Below are 12421 nucleotides of genomic sequence, written 5' to 3' on the forward strand. Positions count from 1 at the left end.
TTCTATATTCCCAAGATTGAATAACTCTAAAACTGACTGCTTGCATTGTAGAGCCCTACATCCTGGTGTGGATAGGAGGGAATTGAATTTGGGGGTGTCTCTCTTGTTTATTTAAAAAAAAATGTTTCAGAAAATGAAACTGGATAGGTTAGCAATAACTCCATATTATGAGGTATGCTCGGAGTTGCCCGAGGGTCAACGGTGTTGGCTTTCCTGGCTGTGGGTCAACCTTTACTAAAAGCTCCCGAACAGTTAAAGTGCATGGATCAGGCCAGAACATTTAGCTGCTGCAATGGGAACTATTGAGTCACAATGAAGTGGAAACACTTATTTAGATGGCAAGCCTGAAGAACCATCATTAGTGACTGCACAAGCCAGATAACCATTGTTCAGATAAAAAGTCAGTGCAGATCCCAGCTATCTCTGTATCAGGGGTCGGCAACCTTTCAGAAGTGGTGTGCCAAGTTGTCACTTATTCACTCTAATTTAAGGTTTCACATGTCAGTAATACATTTAAACGTTTTTAGAAAGTCTCTTTCTAGAAGTCTATAATATATAACTAAAAGTATTGTTGTATGTAAAGTAAGTAAGGCTTTAAAAATGTTTAAGAAGCTTCATTTAAAATTAAGTGGCTAGGAACTGGGCAGTGTGAGTGCCATTGAAAATCAGCTTGCGTGCTGCCTTTGGCATGTGTGCCATAGGTTGCCTACTCCTGCTCTAGAGTGAGCAAAGGGGAATCTCTGTGTTTACAGCACTCTAGAAGGGGAGGATCTTATCATAAAGCAGTTTAATTTAAAACTTTTTTCCAAAGTCATCCCGGACCCAAGGTTGAATCTCCAAAAGAGGAGAACTTAAACAAGTATAGGGTACAAAACAAGATGATTCCAGACATCAGTGGGTAACTTTGTCTATAAGTTAGGAAACTATTGCCCTAGTAAATCAGAAATCATGAGCATCTTCATTTGACTAAACATTATGCTGTCAGAGGGAACTCAACCTTTTGGCTCACCGGTACCAGCATGATTCTGTTGAACTTGGATTTCACTGAAACAATGTGAACTGTACTTCTCAGTAGCTGGCTTCACTTGCAGCTTGTGGCTCTAATTGGGCCCTCAGAAAAGGATGTTTATTCTGTCTAATCAATTCAAAGGGGTTCTTGTCAGAAATAAACAGGATCTTCACTTTGTGGTGAGATGCTGCAAAGTGACAATCGCTGTCATTCTGGTCCAGGTCATTTGTAGGGCTGGAGAGAAACTAATGGGAGGCAAAACTTTGCAGTAACTAGAGTCTGCCAGTGAGCATGATGTAGAACTAAAGCACTCTTGTTTGATAACTAGTGCTGCATGTCAGTGTCTTGGGACCTCAATTACTGTGTTTGCTCACACACAAAGCACAAAAATGCATTAGCTGACTTTCCGGAGATGTAACAATGTGCTTGTCCATGTCAGAGCACATCAAGCCCTTAGCCTAATTATCTTTCAGAAGACCCGCTGTGGAACAAAGAAGCTGAATGGTGACAGTAGCTGGTCATGAGTTCTGTGGCAGACTGGCCAAGTTCACCTAGGGGAATATTTTGACTGTAGGGTTTTTAGCTAGTAAGTATGGTGTAGGTTCCTTCAAAGTAAGCAGACACCTTTAGTCCAGCAGTTTAACTTTGCATTTGTCACTCAATCTTGGGGTTGAAGAGAAGGTTTTGTTCAGTTGTTATTGTAGAATAAATACTTCTGCTGTAGAAACCAGCCTAGTCTAGACTACTCTAATCAAAGGCTGTCTCACCATGTTGACGTATGCAGGAAGTAGTACTTCTGAACAAGATGTTTGTTCACAGGATATGGGGTGATACAGAAGTGTAGCTGCTATCTCCTACCTCCACCTTATTTAACTTCTGTGAAAGCAAAACTAAAGGGAATGAACCTCTCATGTATGTCTACTTATAGCAGTTTTTGGCCTAAACTGATTCTTCCAGTGAGCCTGGAGGGGACGTAGACTTAGTATCAATAACGTACCCTGGGAAAAACATCTTTCATTTCCCTCGAGGGGCATGCTGTCTGATCTGTAGAATGGGAAAGCAGCAGACTTCAGAATGCTTGGAGAATTAGCAATCACAATAGATACTGGTGGGGGAAAATATTTGATTTGTGTATTGTTGAAAAAGCCCTTGTTCCTAGCTGGTACAGAATTCTTGCCTCTAGGACAGGAGTTCTCAAACTTCATTGCATCACGACAATGGTGACAACAAAAATTATGACATGACCCCAGGAGGGGGGACCAAAGCCTAAGCCCACGCAAGCCCTGACACCCCAGATAAGGGGGCCAAAGTTGAAGCCCAAGGGCTTCAGCACCAAGCAGGGAGCCTGTAACCTGAGCCCTGCTGCCCAGGATGGAAGGCCTAGGGCTTTGGCTTCAATCCTGGGCGATGAGGCTTGAGCTTTGGCTTCGGCCCAGAGCCTCAATAAGTCTAAGGCAGCACTGGTGACCCTATTAAAATGGGGTCGCGACTCATTTTGGGGTCCCGACACACAATTTGAGAACCGCGTCTCTAGGAATTGTCTGTAGAACTGCTGATGCAAATTTTCATGAAGTCGCTCAAGAAATTCTATGCAGCTCCATTTTCAATAACAGTTGCATGTTGGTATTTTCTTTGCACTTCACAGTTTTGCTACCCCACCTCATACTGGGCTAACTTCAGTTTTATTTGCTTGGTAGCAAAGTCACGTTCTAGCTGTCCTTATGTCAGAGCTTTCCTATTGACTTGAAATAGAATGCTTCTAAAAACCGCTTGATTAAATGTCACTTCAGCCAGCACCTGAGCCTTGTCGTCTTTCTCCCATGTATTAAATGTGCAGAGGATGTCACGATGGTCATCTGCCCTGGAATCGCCAATCACAGCGAGAAGCAGTACATACGCACCTTTGTTGATTATGCCCAGAAAAATGGTTATAGGTGTGCTGTCTTGAATCATCTGGGAGCTCTGCCAAATATTGAGCTCACTTCTCCACGCATGTTCACATATGGTAAGTACTTCTCAGCTTTTCTAACTCATTTTCTAGAAGTTCATTGGTTTCTGAGAGGCCCCAAAGTTAGGAAAACTAGTCCTGGCTTCTCTTAGTTGAGGGAGAGAGAGTACATACCGAGGAGCAGGCGTGGCTGCCATGATTGCTTGAACCTGGAAAGATACTGAAAGGCAGGGAGGTGAAGGGAGAAGAAGAGTGTAGAATCTCATGTTCGAGGTATGGTAGATTATCCTAGGAAGGTATTCTCGTTGAGAGGTCTTGGAATATGTCATGTAACATAGTGAGCAGCCTAGGAAGTTCAGGTGCATTTGGATAGCCTGGTATATCCCCATCCTGGGAAGAAAGATGGAAGAAATAGGGTACTGGCCCCTGAATGAGAAGTGAATGCCAGAGAAAGCTCAGGTATTTCCGTGTCTTGCTGAATAAGTGACAGTACCATGCTGGCTTGAATTCCATGGGCCTACTTTTTGGGTGTGGGGAAGTTTCAGCTTTCTCAGACTAAGGGAACAAGGGGCTTATCAGCATTTCTCCAGTGGTGAAGTGCCTGCTATCCTCGGCTACAATAGCTGATTTGTAGTTCAAACCCATGCTTAGACAGGTAATGCTATTTTAATTCTTAATTGCTCATCTGTAACATGATCTCTCAAGAATGGAAGCATCTCCTAAGATTGGTTACCCAAGAATGCTGTGCAGGCAGTTCAGTAGCAGCATTCACTGCCTCGGCCTAGCTTGTATGGCATGGGCTCCTTGTCTTGCCTCAGTTTTCTTTTGTACCCTTTTTATTGCAAACATTTGGCATGGTGGGAATGAATGGAGATGCTCCATACATAGTACTAGAGTGGAGGGTTATCAGTTTGTCTAAAACCCCTGTATCAGATGTCATTTTAGGTTGGTATTTAGCATGCAGACATCTAGTCCATAAGTGGGTTTTGTTTTGTTTAAACTAGAAATAAACTGCAATATTCTTGAGCTTCCTGGCTGCTGCTTGCCTGCTGAGCTAGCAGTACCGCATTACCAGTATTAACCTTTAGAAATCTTCAAGGCCATGAAGTATGGAAAGTGCTATAGAAAAACTAGACAAACTTTGGGGGGGTAACAGGTACTTGGGAGCTGCTGTTTAAGATAATTCAGTTCCCTCACCTTTTAGGGAAACCAGTCAAATCTGTGCTGTATGGATTGAGGTTCAGGTTTTCCTAGAGTATTGCAGTGTCTAAACGCCCCAGCAGTAGTCTGCATGTGGGCCAAGGTTTTCAAAACTGACTAGTAACTTTGAGTGTCTTGAATTTTGGCAGCCCAACTTGAGAGTCCATCAGAAAGCCTAAGTCTTTCTTTCAATAAATGCTGAGCACCTGCTCTCTGCAAATAAAGCCCCTTTGAGGTAGCAAGTCCTGTGTTCTTCCTCCTCCCAACGACTAATCACTCTTGAAAATCTTGACTGTGATCAGGCCAGTTCTAATTTCAAGCCTAATAATAACTCCTGAGCCTGAATTGGTCAGAATGGTGGCAAAATATGCTCATTACAACTGTGCCTAGCGGGGCTTACAAATCAAGGTCATATTCTTTAAACATGCAGTCCTGTCTTCAGCTAGTGTCAAATCTGATAAGCCTTAAAGAGAGTCTAGTCCAGGAGTTATACAAAGTTTACTGAAGATAATGGCACTTTTTGCCTTGACTCCATTGGGTTTGAGCTCGGACCCCAAGGTGATATTCTCTAGTGCAGCACTAGAGACGTGGCTCTTTATTTCTTCTTACAGTCTTGCAAAGGGCAAGGAATGCCCAGCATTTCCTCAAGATGGTTCAGAAAAATAACTTCATTTGAAGAGTGCCCTGCCAAACAGCGAGCCAGGCAGGTCTAATAAACTCAGAAATGTAGACTTTCTTCTGACTCCAAGCCAAATAGGCTAGCATCCTTGTAGGAATTCAGCGACAGCTAAAATATCCTTTGGGAAGAGGATAATCTAATTCAGGGACCTTTTGAATTATTCATCCCATAGACCAGGCCTGACTTGTTTGCTGCTTCGGTTTCAGGTTTCTGAAGCTCTTGCTCGCAGCCCTCAAGTCAAATGATCAGTAATTATTTTGATGGCTGGCTTCTTCTAGACCAGTGTTTCCCAAACTTGGGACGCCGCTTGTGTAGGAAAAGCCCCTGGTGGCCAGGCCGGTTTGTTTACCTGCCACATCTGCAGGTCCGGTCTATCGCGGCTCCCGCTGGCCGCGGTTCGCTGCTCAGGAGAGTACATTATTAGACGAGGCCTTCGAGTTAGCATAAATGGATTTTAAGCAAAAATTATTTGGACTTTCATTGGAGGGCCAGGCCTTGGGTTAGAACTGTAGTGCTGTGACCCCTGGAGCAGTGAGGAGTTCTTCACTTAAGCACAGCAGCTGCTAAATTTACATTGGGTCAGTGTTGGACTTCAATTCCTCTTGTTTGGGTTTCAGGTTTTAACTGTGTGGCTCACAGATGCAGTGTCCTGATATATTCTGGCTTTGGCAGTGGTCTTTTTTTTCTGGAGACAAAGGAAGATGCTCTACTAGTTTTAAGAGGTGCAGGGAGGAGCTGCTGAGATTTGTGAAGTGTTACTGGCTGATTTAAAAACAACCTTAACAAATGGTGTTTTAGAAGGGTACAAGGAGGTGCTGCCAGAAACTCAGTCAATCTGAGTGCCAGAAACCCCCCTGGAGGCAAGTGAAAGGTTCTTAAATCCTGAGAAGGCCACAGTGATCTGTTTCTAATGCACTTTAAGTGAGGCAAACCTGTTGGTTCTTGCCAGCTTCTGTCTCATTCGTAATAAGGATCCTGGGCCTTTGCATGCCCACCCTTTAGCTAGCAGAATGCCTGTTGCCTCCCTTAGGCAGTGATTCAGGAGAGGAGCTGGCTCACCCCTGAACTCTGCTGTAGGCCCTGGACTGCTATTTCTTCCTGTTACAGGTTCTCTCTTTTCTAGCTCAGTTGTGCTACCATGAGAGCAAGGATTGGGAACTTGTGGTAAATACTAGCCTGAGAGCTGAGCCTGTTAGCCAAAGAGATCCATGCAGCTATGTCCCTTCCCTGAAACTCTAAAGAATTAAAAGGTTTAACAGGCTATGGCTTTGCCTCAGAGTGAATCCATTCAAAATGGGGCATGTAGGACTGGTCTAAAGAGTATGTCACGGGGTGAGAAAACAGAGGAAAGGGTGAAGGCAGACGAGACAGAAAATGAGGAGAGGAGTTCTTCTGCTGGTTGGTCTCCATCAGCTCAGTCTCGGTCACTAGCTACACCCCAGTAAGGGTGATGGGAATATCCATAGAGCAACACAAGTTTATCTAAACAACCCATTCTAGGTTCTCTCCAAAGGTTCCAGTCTCAAAGCAAAGTGCCCAAGTGCTGGCTTCCCATTACCATTCTAGCTACAGATCTAGGCATCTCTTTGCTCTACCAAAGGCAGGAAGCACAACACAGATAAGAGTGCCCAGCTCACTTCTATCTAAATATACCCAGAAGTGACCTGAAGAAGAGTTCTGTGTAACTTCGAAAGCTTGTCTCTCTCACCAACAGCAGTTGGTCCAGCGAAAGATATTACCTCACCTACCTTGTCTCTTTAATACCCTGGGACCAACACAGCTACAACAACACTGCGGGTACCCAAAAGTGACTGTTGTAACTGCATCAGGAAGGCAGGCTGTAACAGATTCTGCATTCCATAGGTACTTGTCATGAGATCACCCCATGTACAGGGCACCCATAACAATACTTAACACTCTTCAGCCACACCTTTCAAAATGCTTGCGAAAGGAAAGGCGGTATTTCCCAAATAGGGCAACTGTGGTAGAGATGCAGTGACTCGCTTAATGCCAATAAATGGTATAGTCAACTGTTTGACGACACTTGGGTTTGTTATGAAATATACGCAAGAGACCAAATAACCAATGTCAGTCAATTCATTGCTAGAAGCCAATAATAATACAGGCAAGTCGCATCTTAGGCTCATTTAACATATGCAAATTCAGCTTTGCACAGTCGGCAAAAATGGGCAAAAAAAGAAAAATAACAATATAAATACTGCATCTGTTGTGCGGGCGATTCCACCCGCCATTCAACTTAATGAGTGTTTCACTATACGCGGTTTTTGCTTTATGCCGCTAACTGTGGACTGGAACCCCCGCGTAAGGTGAGACTTGCCTGTATAGTACTGGAAAATGGTCTCTAGGAAGCTGTCTCATGCCACATTCACCTTATGCAGAAGGTATGCTCCCAAAGTTATGCATTTCAGCTGGTAGTATAGGATTATTTTACAAGTTACATATTTCCTTACAAGTCACTAAAATTCAGCCCATCAGTTTGTCCCAGTTCCTTGGCTTGTTGTTTTGTTCCTTTATGTATCTTTGTTTTAGATACTAGAATTTCAGATGCTGGTCCATGAAGGTACCTTCTAGGTTTGTACCAGGGTAGAACAATCATACACAGTAGAACCTCAGCGTTATGAACTGACCAGTCAACCACACACCTCATTTGGAACTCGAAATACACAATCAGGCAACAGCAGAGACCATAAAAATAAAAAGCAAATTCAGTACAGTTCTCTGTTTTAAATGTAAACTACTATAAAAAATAAAGGGAAAGCAGCATTTTTCTTAATCCCAGTAAAGTTTCAAAGCTGTATTAGGTCAGTGTTCAGTTGTAAACTTTTGATAGAATGACCATAAGGTTTTGTTCAGAGTTATGAACTTTTCAGAGTTACGACCAACCTCTATTCTGTCATCTTCTTTTGGGGTATTCCAATACTGACCTATGAGAATAACTCCCTATCTATTACTATGGTAAAATACTCCTATGTCCTGATCCCGACATCTTTGCTATCTACTTAAGCCAAAGCTTACTTTGGCTAATGCAAGGTGTTATGGGATACTTAGCATAAGTGAACAGGATTATAGTAAAGATATAGGCCAGTTTAGGCTGTATAACTGCTATATTATTGTGCTTAATGCATACTAATATATTTGGTGCAGATAACATATTAATAATGATTTTTATACACATATATGCTATCCAGCATAAATTTGTCAACAGTTGAGGTCACAGCAGGTGAGTAGCAGAGCCCAGAATAAAATCACAGGTTTCCTTACTCCCAATCCTGTGCATTAATCATGAGATCAGCCTTCACCTTAAATAAAGGACCGTGTCTCAGATGCAGAATATATACACCGGGACTAGAACACAAGTTGTCTGAGATTCGTTGAAGACAGCCTCTCCCTCCCTATCTGGAAATAATTAAATTAAGTTTGAATTTGGGCATGACTGTGGGGGATGAGGAGGGAAGAGGAGGGCAGATGGTTAATGATCAAAATGTGGCATTTGAAAGACTCTTTTTAATCTGGTATTGAAGATTCCTCCAGCTGCTGAGGATGATGTCAGTCAGGCCAGACTGCAGCAAATAGGTCATTCTTACTGGAGAGCAGCATATGTGAACTTGAGCACAAATGCTACTCTGTGCATGCACTCTCCTATCTGAGTCAAAGGGGAATGTATGCACTGGTGGCAGTGCAAATCATTAAAGGATACTGTTCCTGAAAACTGAAAGCTCTTCCGTTCAGCTAGCAAATGGAGAAGTGATATTCCTGGATCTGTAGAATAGGACAAGACATATGGCCTATCCACAAATATTATTAGCAAATATCTCCCACGGCCAGAGATGGGACACTGGAGGAGGAGGACTCCTCAGTTACTACAGAGAATTCTTTCTGAGGTGTGTATCCGATGGGTCTTGCCCATGAGCTCAGGATCTAACTGGTCACCATATTTGAGTTAGGAAGGAATTTGGCTCCGGGGTCAGATTGGAGAGACCCTGAGGTGTGTTCCCCCCCCCCTTTTTTTTTTTCCCTTTCCTCTGCAGTGTGAGGCATGGGTCAGTTGCTGGTTTGAATTAGAATACAGTAGAACCTCAGAGTTACGAACCAACCAGTCAACCACACACCTCATTTGGAACTGGCAGTATGCAATCAGGCAATGGCAGAGACCAAAAAAAAAAGTATAGTACTTCGTTAAATGTAAACTACTAAAAAAAAGGAAAAGCAGTATTTTTCTTCTGCATAGTAAAGTTTCAAAGCTGTATTAAGTCAATGTTCAGTTGTAAACTTTTGAAAGAACAGCCATAACGTTTTGTTCAAAGTTATGAACAACCTCCATTTCCAAAGTGTTCATAACTCTGAGGTTCTACTGTAAATGGTGGATCTCTGTAAGTTGAAATCTCTAAATCAAGGTTTGAAGACTTCAGTAACTCAGCCAGATGTTATGAGCTTATTACAGGAGTGGGTGGGTCAGGCTCTGTGGCCTGCGATGTGCAGAAGGTCAGCCTAGATCAGGAGTCAGCAACCTTTGGAACATGGCTCGCCAGGGTAAGCACCCTAGCAGGCTGAGTCAGTTTGTTACCAGCCACGTCCGCAGGTTCAGCCGATTGTGGCTCCCACTGGCCATGGTTCCCCGTCCCAGGCCAATGGGGGTGGCAGGAAGCAGTGGCCAGCACAACTCTCGGCCCGTGCAACTTCCCGCTGCCCCCATTGGCCTAATGGGAGCTGCAATCGGCCAAACCTGCAGATGCGGCAGGTAAACAAACTGGTCCAGCCTGCCAGGGTGCTTACCCTGGTTAGCCATGTTCCAAAGGTTGCCCTCCCCTGTCCTAGATGATCCAGATGGTCCCTTCTGACTGTAAAGCCTATGAGTGTGAGAACTTTCTGTAGTAAGTGCTCATGTGTATGTTGTAAACCTTAAGGCTTGAGTCAGAAGAGAGCTCCATCTTCTAGACAAATACACTTACCCTTCTGCTTAGACATCAGGTGAGAGCAAAATCTCAATAGTGAACACTTGAGTTCAGGAAAACTAATATATTTGGGGGGGGGGGGGATAGATGCAAGACATGTCTTATCAAAGCTCTATTTTGCGTGTCCTATCTTACTGAGAGATTGAACAAGCAAGTCAATCTATTTGCTCCATTAGGTATAACTCCAGAGTTACTGGTCATAGTCCCATAAGACTTTTTGTTATGTGACCCAGCTTGTAACTTCCATCTTCTAAGTGATGTCTCTATCTTCAGTGGAAGGAAAGGAGATGACCCTATTATTCCCGTTCCTTCATTCAGATCTTGTCAAACACAAAATGAATTCAGTCTTGCTATTTCTGAAATGCTGGGTATAGCAAGATACCCTACTCCAAAGACAGTGACCTTGGGATCCTTTGTGCTGAAGGGTTAGTCTATTCCCCTACATCATGGGTAGCATCTAGGGCTGTTTCTGTCTATGGGAAAACTCCTACAGTGACATGTTTGCCTCCATGCCCTGCACTTTGTGCATGAGTCTAGGTGGACAGTTGCACCCTCATACGGTAGTGTTGTATGTTCCCCAGCGTGTGTGTTGCAAGCATGCTACATCCAGCTGTTCCCTGGTACACTCATGCATGTTACTTCTTTAGAAGTAGTGAAGTCTCTGACCAGCAGCATAACTGAGCTTGAGGTAACCAGGATTCCTCTACCCTCTGGAGACCTTCTCTTCTGAAGCCAGTGCTGGAAGGCACACAAACTTCCAGTATAGTTGCTAAAGCTGCTTAAAAGCTGGAGAGGGGTCTAACACTAAGATTAAAACATTACGTTGAACTTGGCCTTTCTCACAGGTTGCACCTGGGAATTTGGAGCCATGGTTAACTACATCAAGAAGACCTTCCCTCAGACCCAGCTGGTTGTGGTGGGCTTCAGCCTGGGTGGAAACATTGTGTGCAAGTACCTAGGAGAGACCCAGGCCAACCAAGAGAGAGTGCTGTGCTGCGTCAGTGTTTGCCAAGGGTACAGCGCGCTAAGGTAAGTCCACACAGGTTCCTGTGGAAGTATAGTGCTGGCAGCTGGGATACAAGCTGCTCCCTGCTCTGCCAGCATGCATCACCCTGACCTCTACGAGTGATACTCTCTGGACTCACTAAATGCTGCCTTTACCTTCTGTAAAGAGAGGCTTGATCTCCCCTCCTTCCAGTCTCTCCTGGAGTGACCCATTAGCTAGACGGCTTGGGCTGTATAGTTGTTTATTAAGGACACTCCAGGTTCACAAGCAAGAACATTTCTGACTAGCCTAACCAGTACGAGCAGCAAGTATCTTGGGATTCATAATGGTCCCTTCTGGCTTTAATCTGTGATTTAGTCAGTGGCAAAACAAGATGTGGTCTTCCAAATGGAAGCTTTAAGAGCTCCACCTGGTGTTAATAATGATGTACTACATGCCCAAATTTAGACTGAGAGTGGGTGATGGTGAATGGCAGCACAAAGTTATGGGCTAAAATGGCATCTCCATGACCATTCAGTGTTTGTCTCATAACTGGGAAGGAAGCACTGGGGAAGAGTCACTTCTGCTAGTCAGAGGCACTCCACTGGAGAGAACACTAAAATCATGTGAGTCCTTAGTGAGTCCTGGCCCCGCAAACACTGCCAGAACCTGCCTCTCTCTGCTAGTTACCACGGCCTTCTAGTACAGAACTCCTGTAGTAATGCAGTGTTCTCCGGAAGCTGAGAAGATTTCTATTGCCACACAGTAAGATGAATAATCACTGACTCTGTCTCCATCTCAGAGGGAGGAGGATAAGCAACAGTGGTCTTGCTGCTGCAAAAATGACTGTTCCCTACGCTAAAGGATCAGCATAGCAAAGATAACTTCAGCCTGGCCAAGGAACCTAAATACTTTGGGTTCACTACAAATACCTGAAACTAAGGGATTTGATGGCTGAATTCTAAACACTAGAGAGCACTTTTAGATGCTCTGACTGCATGCATAATAATGCTGGTTTTGGTTAGAAAATAGTCACCTTAATATTCAGCCAAGTCTAGGGAAGAATGCACATGCAGTTAAACCTCTGTTTTTAACCATGGGCTGCAGAAGCTTTTTAACAGTATTAAAACATCATCTGAAGCTGGAATACAGCAATTTAAACAAATGACCAATTCGTATCCTCCTGAGACTTCAGGTCATAGCTAGTTTGAGTCCTAAGACAGTGAAAGTGTTTACCTGCTTCCCTAATCAGAAAGGATTTCAGTGTGCTAGGGACATGTCTGGAGTGTTGTATGGGTTTGAGACCCGAAGATCAGTGCTCTGTTGGTCTACTGTGGCTGCAGCAGCATAGCTGTGGAGGCTGGCCGTATACAGGGCTTGCAAGCGCTATATTGGGCTCTAGTCCTTCCTTTTTTTGTCTGTTAAAATGTATGCTAAATTTCCATGCTTGTAGCCAAAACACCTGCTCAGAGTAGCTCTTTTCCCTGTGTGCTAGCGTTAGTAATATCCCCTGAAGCTCTGGCAGATTGGCAGTCTAGGACAGGACCTGTTAACATGATATTGGACTCCCACTTGTCTCAGTGTGAAGTAACATCTGTTTCCTTGAGTGCCCCCTGCGGTGCAGAAA

The 12421-nt window shown here is 43.9% G+C and overlaps 1 protein-coding gene across 2 annotated transcripts in view; it reads left to right on the forward strand.

Moving 5' to 3' along the window:
- The window catches only part of ABHD2 (abhydrolase domain containing 2), a 65891-nt gene that overhangs the window by 35269 nt on the left and 18201 nt on the right, over positions 1–12421 (forward strand). For both annotated transcript variants that reach the window (XM_030577007.1, XM_030577008.1), the window contains 2 exons: positions 2847–3014; positions 10655–10838. In XM_030577007.1, coding sequence (XP_030432867.1) covers positions 2847–3014; positions 10655–10838 — 352 coding nt within the window. The remainder of the gene's footprint in view (positions 1–2846; positions 3015–10654; positions 10839–12421) is intronic.

Source organism: Gopherus evgoodei, chromosome 10, assembly GCF_007399415.2.
Source record: "Gopherus evgoodei ecotype Sinaloan lineage chromosome 10, rGopEvg1_v1.p, whole genome shotgun sequence".
NCBI classification, from domain to species: Eukaryota; Metazoa; Chordata; order Testudines; family Testudinidae; genus Gopherus; species Gopherus evgoodei.